Genomic DNA, 9,387 nt, shown 5'->3' on the forward strand with positions numbered 1-9,387 from the left:
AGCCAGTCGCTGCCTGGTGCTGCTGTGCACCTGCGGTCTGGGCACGAGCCAGAGGCGGCGTGTGTTACATGTCACGCGCGTGTGTGTTCTAGATCACCACGATGGAGAGCAACCTGAAGACCATCGAGGAGGAGAACAAGGTCATCGAGCAGCAGAACGAGTCCCTGCTGCACGAGCTGGCCAACCTGAGCCAGTCCCTGATCCACAGCCTGGCCAACATCCAGCTGCCTCACATGGTAAGTGACTGAGCCCCGAGGGCGGCGCCTCTCACCTGGATAGGTGTCCTGTGCCATCACTCCATGGTCCTCAGCCTTCGGGCTCCTCGGGCCACCACCCCAAAGCCATGTCGCTGCCCGCTAGCCACTTGGTGGGCGGATCCGTGAAGTTAAGTTGCTGACAGGCGGTTTAGTTGATGACGCAGTGCAGGATGCTATGCTCTGTTTTATGCTGTTGTGAATATACTATGAAGAAAATAAAAGTTGTATATGAACTACTATTTAATATCTCGTAGGATCCAATCAATGAACAAAATTTTGATGCTTACGTGACTACTTTGACGGAAATGTATACAAATCAAGACCGTTATCAGAGTCCAGAAAATAAGGCCCTACTGGAAAATATAAAGCAGGCTGTGAGAGGAATTCAGGTCTGAACAGCTGCTCTAGTGGCGAGACTCATGCTAAGAAAGGACGCCTCTTGGTTTCTGCTGCTGTGACTTGCCAGAAAGCGTTCCATATTTATTTCTGTCGGAACAGTGTTATGCTTACGAGACTCCACACGGTTCTCTGTCTTGCTTTAAGATAGCACCTGCAGAATAGTTTTTGAATACATTCACATTTTGTACGTTTTCATAAGAGCTGACGTAGTGTGATATGCCATGTAATGTTTATAGCTGCTACTGTATGCACACTGGGGGTATATATATTTCTGAAGAGGTAAGCCGATCAAAATAAATAGAGTGTAAATTCTTTTTAATGATTTAGTGATTAAATGTTTTAGTATTTTGAACTGAAATGGACAAAAAAGAAAAAGAAAAAAACAGCTTTGAATGACCATGTTGTGGCCCGCGGCCACTTTTTAGACATTATCATTTTGCCTCGTGTCGGAGGACTTTATGGAATTTAAGAAATACATTTTGTGTGCATATTGTTTCATAGCGAGAATTGGTTGCAAAATGCTTTATTTTTGAACAATGCTTGGAAATATTATGTGATTTTTTTGTTTGTTTGTTTTAGGAGGATGGTGTATGGTGGGGGCAATAAATGAGGTTTTTTGCATTCCAAGGAAATGGCATATGGATTAACTGTAAGACATGAAATAAGTAATTTATTGTAAGACAACATCAAGCCATGGAAACTTGGCAGAAGATTCAAAGCAGCTTAAGCAGCACTTTTAAATTAACTCCTAAACATTACATGGTGTGACTCTGGAGACTTCCGTTAAGACAGGACCTTGTCAGAGGTGGACGGCACGAAGATTTCCTTTTGCGTTCTCAGTACCCTCTGGAACAGCCTTCTCTTATCTCTCCTAGAGTCCCGTGCCCCTCTGAACTGTTCCCGCAACGTAGTTTACCTAACAGAAGTTGTGTGTTTTCAATTTGAGCAAAAAGATAATTTAAGAGCATTTATTTCCCCTTTTCACTTTAAAAAAAATCATTATCGTTGCTATTCTCATTTCACGTTTGAGGGACAGAAGCTGACGGCTGTGAGCGTTCTGGTTTCTGGACTGAATTTCCTGCTGGACGGTGGGAAAGCAGCTCTGTAAAGTTTCCCACCCCTCGCCCCACCTGACCCTGACTCTGAATCGGCTTTGGCCCTATTCAGAGCGCTCTGAGAACGACGGACGCTTACGCTCTGCCCTCGCTGGGTCCAGGTGACCACAGACCATTTGCATAGCCTTCTCTGGTTATCGTGCCCTATTCTGAGAATGAATGCAATCAGAGTTTAACCTAACTAATATACTGCAGCACTTTTTGCTCTGAACTAGGTCATCTTAGACTTCTTACACCTCCAGGATTGGATTGTTCTACTCCAATGACTGCACTATCTGTATGCATAAGACCACTTTGACGGCTGCGTCCCCTTCTAAGTAGTCCTTTGACGATGTGTTGTGTTTCCTGATGTTGATTTCTTTTAGTAGCATCTCTCCCTTCCATGTCTTGATGTTATGCAGGAAGTACAAAAGTACTTTAAAATTTTGTTATGAAATAAAAAGATGGGTTTTGTAAAAATTAAAAAAAAATATTTTTAGCAGAACAGGACTTACAGGGTCATTGTCCCCACAATGTGCCAGTCGACTATTTGCACTTACCTTGTCCTATTATCCGTACGGAGGTGTGCAATTCCTGTGTCGGTCGCCTCGCGACAGGAAGCGGGCGGATGAGAGCGGAGGCCCCACGGCTGACCCACCACGTTGCTGAGGGAGACTACAGGGATCTCACGACGAACATTCTGATACAATACCCGACCTCGGTATATAAATATGTATAGATGTACCTACATCCCAGCGGCACTTTATACTGCTCACTGTACAAACGCTTACAGTTCTCCAGGACGTTCATCCCAGCTGGGAGAAGACGCCGTCACTGCTCGGGCCCTGAAACGCCCCTCTGTGTGCCACTAGACCTAGCTGCCATGCTCAGAAATGCCTTTTTGAGAGCGGAAGCAAGGTGCTCACTGTCACCTGATGCCATACGCGGCCAGCCTCGCCCCGGGGCCCTGTCGTAGCGGCACTCGCATCCCCTGTCTCGTCTGCAGCTTCTCGGCCAATGTAGTAATGCTTTTAGTAGAGTAATAGGTAGTATCGGTTTGGATTCTCATCGTTATCACCCATGTACAATGGAAAGGGACACTAAGCACAAACCTGCTGCTCATGTAACGTTGGTACATAATATCAATCAGAGTTATCTGTGACTGTTGTATAGGGATCACAGTGCCACCTGTTAGAATGCTGACCTTTCATATGGGTTATTGTGAGTTACCAGAGCTTATTTATTATAACTTATTGTTCATATTCATTTGACTTAATTTAAGCAATCATTTATCAAGACAGAATTTTGTATAAACTATTTATTGTGCTCTCTGTGGAACTGAAGTTTGATTTATTTTTGTACTACACGGCATGGGTTTGTTGACACTTTAATTTTGCTATAAATGTGTGGAATCACAAGTTGCTGTGATACTTCATTTTTAAATCGTGAACTTTGTACAAACTTTGTCATGCTGGATGTGAACACATCTTATCTAAATAAAGAGGTGTTGCCACGTTTGTAGCACGAAGGATCTCTAGCCGGGTCTGCGTCTTCCCTGGAGCCTCTGGCCCCAACCCAGAGTTCTTCGCGGCGCGGTAGAGGCGGGGTGTGGTTCCCCACGCGGAGGAGGATCAAGTCCACAACTCTGCGTGGTTGGGGTCGGCCCAGTGTCCTTCCTGAACACGTCATGCTGTCATGATTCCCACAGCACCTCCCACCTCAGAGCCTGCGCCAAGGAGAGGACACTGCCCCTGTCACTCAGGTGTCCCCAGGAACAGACACTCTGCTGCACCTGTACTCAGGTGTCCCCAGGTACAGACACTCTGCTGCACCTGTCACTCAGGTGTCCCTAGAACAGGGCGCTCTGTGGTACCTGTCCCTCAGGTGTCCCCAGGTACAGACACTTTGTGGTACCTGTCACTCAGGTGTCCCCAGGTACAGACACTCTGTGGTACCTGTCTCTCAGGTGTCCCCAGGTATAGACACTCTGTGGTACCTGTCACTCAGGTGCCCCAGGAACAGGGCACTCTGTGGTACCTGTCACTCTGGTGTTCCCAGGTACAGATACTCTGCGCACCTGTCACTCAGGTGTTCCCTACAACAGGGCACTCTGTGGTACCTGTCACTCTGGTGTTCCCAGGTACAGACACTCTGCTGCACCTGTACTCAGGTACCCCAGGAACAGAGCACTCTGTGGTACCTGTCACTCAGGTGTCCCCAGGTACAGACACTCTGCGCACCTGTCACTCAGGTGTTCCCTACAACAGGGCACTCTGTGGTACCTGTCTCTCAGGTGTCCCCAGGTACAGACACTCTGCTGCACCTGTCACTCAGGTGTCCCTAGAACAGGGCACTCTGCTGCACCTGTCACTCAGGTGTCCCTAGAACAGGGCACTCTCTGCACCTGTCACTCAGGTGTCCCTAGAACAGGGCACTCTCTGCACCTGTCACTCAGGTGTCCCTAGAACAGGGCACTCTGCTGCACCTGTCACTCAGGTGTCCCTAGAACAGGGCACTCTGCTGCACCTGTCACTCAGGTGTCCCTAGAACAGGGCACTCTGCTGCACCTGTCACTCAGGTGTCCCTAGAACAGGGCACTCTCTGCACCTGTCACTCAGGTGTCCCTAGAACAGGGCACTCTGCTGCACCTGTCACTCAGGTGTCCCTAGAACAGGGCACTCTCTGCACCTGTCACTCAGGTGTCCCTAGAACAGGGCACTCTCTGCACCTGTCACTCAAGTGTCCCTAGAACAGGGCACTCTCTGCACCTGTCACTCAGGTGTCCCTAGAACAGGGCACTCTCTGCACCTGTCACTCAGGTGTCCCTAGAACAGGGCACTCTCTGCACCTGTCACTCAGGTGTCCCTAGAACAGGGCACTCTGCTGCACCTGTCACTCAGGTGTCCCTAGAACAGGGCACTCTGCTGCACCTGTCACTCAGGTGTCCCTAGAACAGGGCACTCTCTGCACCTGTCACTCAGGTGTCCCTAGAACAGGGCACTCTGCTGCACCTGTCACTCAGGTGTCCCTAGAACAGGGCACTCTCTGCACCTGTCACTCAGGTGTCCCTAGAACAGGGCACTCTGCTGCACCTGTCACTCAGGTGTCCCTAGAACAGGGCACTCTCTGCACCTGTCACTCAGGTGTCCCTAGAACAGGGCACTCTGCTGCACCTGTCACTCAGGTGTCCCTAGAACAGGGCACTCTCTGCACCTGTCACTCAGGTGTCCCTAGAACAGGGCACTCTCTGCACCTGTCACTCAAGTGTCCCTAGAACAGGGCACTCTCTGCACCTGTCACTCAGGTGTCCCTAGAACAGGGCACTCTCTGCACCTGTCACTCAGGTGTCCCTAGAACAGGGCACTCTCTGCACCTGTCACTCAGGTGTCCCTAGAACAGGGCACTCTGCTGCACCTGTCACTCAGGTGTCCCTAGAACAGGGCACTCTGCTGCACCTGTCACTCAGGTGTCCCTAGAACAGGGCACTCTCTGCACCTGTCACTCAGGTGTCCCTAGAACAGGGCACTCTGCTGCACCTGTCACTCAGGTGTCCCTAGAACAGGGCACTCTCTGCACCTGTCACTCAGGTGTCCCTAGAACAGGGCACTCTGCTGCACCTGTCACTCAGGTGTCCCTAGAACAGGGCACTCTCTGCACCTGTCACTCAGGTGTCCCTAGAACAGGGCACTCTGCTGCACCTGTCACTCAGGTGTCCCTAGAACAGGGCACTCTGCTGTGACCCACTGTGCAGCCCTCACGGCCTAGATGACGTGGTTGTCACTGAGTGTGCTCTGTACTCTGGCTCCCGCTGGAGCAGTGATGTCCTTCCCACGTTTTCCTTGCCTGGAATCCAGTCCAGAGTCAAGGCTATGCTTGGTGTCCTGCCTTTCCCATTCCTCCTCCTTATTCTTGGTCAGTCCCTTGCTTCTCGTGTTTCCTGTGACATGGATGATTCCCTGAGGTCCCAAACTCTTGCTTTGCAAGGTTCTCTAAATTGGTTTGCGTGGCTGCCTCCACTCCACTGGATTAGTTCTCATGGGGAGGTGTGTGTCCTTCTCAATCTCACACAGAGCCATAGCATGTCCTGTGGCTGGTATTGGTTACCTGGGTGTTAAGGAAGAATGCACGGCTGCTTCCACACTTCCAGCAAGGATCCAAGCATCCCCAGTAAAACTGCACCCTCCCAATGTAGCTTCACAGTGAGAAACCCACTTCCACCCCATCTCCATTTAAAGTGTCATGGTTTAAAATTCCAGAATATCCCCCTCTGACGGTTACAATTCCACATAACATGGTGCAAGGAAAAGGCCCTACAAGCTTTGTCAAAGGTGCTCCTGCTGCTTGAGTTCAGGGTCAGCAGCGCCCCCGGATCTGGAATCCCGGCCTCACCCTCAGCAGCCCTGCTCCCCAGAGAGCCGCCGCCTGCAAGCCCGGCTAAGGCCCTCAGGGTGGCCTCCTGCACTGAGGGAGGGCAGGCGGCTCTGCCTGGGAGTGCCTTCCCTTCGCTCTCTGGAGCTTGCGTTGTGAGAACTCTGTCAAGCATCAAAGGCCATTGAAGGAACAAATGATGCTAATGCAGATGGTGGCTGCCAGCAGGGCCTCGGGTCCACCATCTGGTGGTTAAAAGTCATTTCCCCCAGGAGCAGATGCCTGAGAAGTGATAGTAGTATCTCAAAAGCAACTTAAGTAATGTCAAAAGTCTTTGAAAACTCAAAATTTTTGACCCTATAGTTACCTGACTCTATCCTAAGATATGGAAAACGTTGCAAAAGCATCAAGATAAATTAAAGCAGCCTTAAAACCCTATTACAGAGGAGAAAGTAAGGAGTTTTTGAAAACTGCTTTGTTGGGTGCCAGGGAGCTGTTGCAAAGACCCTTAGAGGGGCGGTTGCCACGCGGCGGTGAAGCCTGGTTCCAGCCCCAAAGGCTAGCACTCGCATGGTCCTCGGACCCTGGGACGATGCCTGCGATGACTCACATGAACTGTAAATGCAGCAGCAGGGTGGCCGGCACGCAGGCGAGCACATCAGGTGCATGCAGAGAACCACACTCCCTGCCTCCTGGGACCCGAGGAGGAGGCAGAGGAGAGAGAGGAGGAGGCCCAGAGCACAGACGATGGCTTGGGCAGTGGAAGATGGTGCAGGCAAGAAGAAGGGTGCAGAGCGTGCACCTCCTGTGGCCCTGGCTGCCGGCGGCATGCAGGTGGCGGGGTGTGTACCAGGGCAGCGGGGCTGGATCAGTGCTGCCTCACCGTGGGCAGACTGAGCACGGGGAGGGCACGGGGGCTGAGGGAAGAGCCCCGAGCAGAGGCTGCAGCAGACACGAGTCCCTCCTAAGGGTGCTTCCCAGGCAGCAGCTCACCCCTGTGTGCCGGAGAGGACACTGACCAGGGGCCCACAGAGTGCAGATGCCAAGAGGGAGATGGTGCTGTCACCAGCCTCTGGACAGCAGCCACTGGTCAGTCAGTCTGTGGCCTTCCCCCAGGAGGCCCCAGGATTCCAAGAGCCTGCCTCTCCCCCATGTCCTGATTACTGGGGAGAAGGTCACGCCTGTCGGGAAGTTGCCTGCCCCTCTGCACAGGAAGCTGTGTGCAGCCTTGGGCAGCTGTGAGTGGCTTCCTTGTGTCACCAAAAGCACTTTCCCTGCAGCGTAGCTGGAGGCCAGTCCTGCTGCAGGAAGGCTTGGGCGGGTATGGTCCCTCGGCAGGATGCACTTCTTCATCCTAGGCAGTGCCTGTGTCAGTGGGTGCCCTCGCATCAAGGAAAACCTGAGGGTCCAGCAAGGTCTGGCTGCTGGGCCAAGTGCTGGAGGCTGGGCTGTCTGGGGCCCTGCAAGACTCTGACCCTTCCTTGCAAATGTTCCCTGCTCTTCCCCGTTCTTTTCTTCAAACTGGATGGGTACTTTTTGTTTTGTTTTGTTTCTTTCTGTACTATAGTCTATACCCTTAAGTTGCCTCCAATATTTTTGAGCAAGGCCAGAAAAACGTAAGGAAGGAAAGACGAGGGAGGAAGGGTGGGCGTGGGAAGAGGAGCCAGAGCGGCCGCCCAGCCAACCACGAGAGTAGGACCCCAGCCGCTGCCAGGTTCAGGTGCAGGTGGGTGGGCTTCAGGGGGCAGTGGTCCCATGTCCTGAGGCTCAGCTTTGCTGGCCCCGTGAGCCAGGCAGCTCTCCCAGGGTGACGTGCACGCTGCTCAGCCGGCAGCAGAACTGCCCGCAGTCAGAGCTTCTCCCCTGCTGAGCCTGAAAGGCTGTGCTCTTTCCCCTGTGTAAGGTAGAAACGGTAGGTATTAAAATTACTTTCTTCATCTAATCCATGGGGGCCAAACGTGTTCAAGACCAGTTGAGAGTGGGTTAGAGAGGCGACCTTATTAACCGTCATGTGCACCCCAAGCTGGGCGCCCACACCATCACCTCCACACATGACCTCCCCAGGCACCACCTCAGCTTTGCTGACCCTGCTGGGAAGTGTCTCACTCCCCTAGGGAAATCCAGGAAGCCCTGTGGCAGGGGACCCGCTCCTCTCCTCCTGCTTCCCAGAGCGCACAGGATTTCCACTCCCTGCCCAGAGGGGTTGCTGCCTCCCTCCTCTGCTGGGAATGACTCTTTACAGAGGTCTCGCTGCCCAAGACCCTGGGATCCAGGCAGTTGCATCTAAAGCGCCCACTGGAGACCATCCTACCAGGAAGGGAAGACCAAGGAGAGAACACAGCGCTCCCCGTCACGGGCCTCCAAACCCAGGACGGAGGCAATCCAGAGACCAGCAGCCTGGGAGGCCACTGGCTCCGTGAGCCAACTGAAAGACCCCGTCAGGGTCCTACCTAACCCCTGGGCTTCGGGTCCATTGGAGTCAGACACGGTCTCTCCCCAGCCTTCCCACCAGCACGTCTCGGTGGTTTCAAAGCCTTGGCAGATTGAGAAAGTGACCCCCCACATAACTTGGGAACCCCCAAATTGTCTTCAGTGTTGTACAAAAACAAAAGCAGATGAGAGCAGACAGCAACTGTTTTGTAGGAGCTGCTGGGGTCCAGCCACCATCACCAGGGTTCGGTGGAGATTCCAAGGCAGGCGAGGGGGTAGGGCCTCACAGAGAAGGGAGGGCCTCTGGACAATCCCCAGGAGGCCACTGGCCTGGACAGGTGGGGACAGCTGCTGGAAGGGGCGTCCCTTGGAACAGTTACAGGGTTCATTTGGCTGCTGTCAACAGCCTAAATTGGAAGCAAAGACCATTACATGAGCCGTGGGTCATTGTGTCCTGGCCGTTGGTGCCAGGAGGTTGTCACGGGCCTTGGCTGGCTGTAGGGAGTGCCACGGGCCTCCTGCAGCAGGCTGCCGCCCGGCCTGTTTATCACAGTCAGGGGCTGGATTCCCAGGGAAGTAGGCTGCAGGTTGGGCCAAATCCTTTTGTTTTATGTGATCTGCCCTTTCTGTATTTATTCCTTGTTAGCAGGCATCTTTCAACCTTGCGAGAAATTAGAATTAAGAATTAAAACACTTTTGTTTTAAAATTGGGCTTACCTGGAATTTTAAGAGTTGAATACCCAGGGCTTCAGGCTGAGCAGGGAACCTGTTTGGATTCTGCAAAGCTCTGTTTGTCTTTGTCGTCTCTGCTTCTAGGACAGGATGCCCGAGACTTGAAA

The 9,387-nt window shown here is 52.4% G+C and overlaps 1 protein-coding gene across 18 annotated transcripts in view; it reads left to right on the forward strand.

Moving 5' to 3' along the window:
- Positions 1-3,273, forward strand: part of Myt1l (myelin transcription factor 1 like) — a 371,913-nt gene extending 368,640 nt beyond the window's left edge. For 11 of the 18 annotated variants that reach the window (XM_047522641.1, XM_047522639.1, XM_047522638.1 and 8 more), the window contains 2 exons: positions 93-236; positions 2,334-3,273. In XM_047522641.1, coding sequence (XP_047378597.1) covers positions 93-236; positions 2,334-2,489 — 300 coding nt within the window. In that variant the 3' untranslated portion in view covers positions 2,490-3,273. Of the gene's footprint in view, positions 1-92; positions 237-511 lie in introns of all 18 variants that reach the window. The other 7 variants (XM_047522644.1, XM_047522648.1, XM_047522654.1 and 4 more) reach the window with 2 other exon arrangements.
- Positions 3,274-9,387: the final 6,114 nt, after the last annotated feature.

This window comes from Sciurus carolinensis, chromosome 13 (assembly GCF_902686445.1).
Source record: "Sciurus carolinensis chromosome 13, mSciCar1.2, whole genome shotgun sequence".
Lineage (NCBI taxonomy): Eukaryota > Metazoa > Chordata > Mammalia > Rodentia > Sciuridae > Sciurus > Sciurus carolinensis.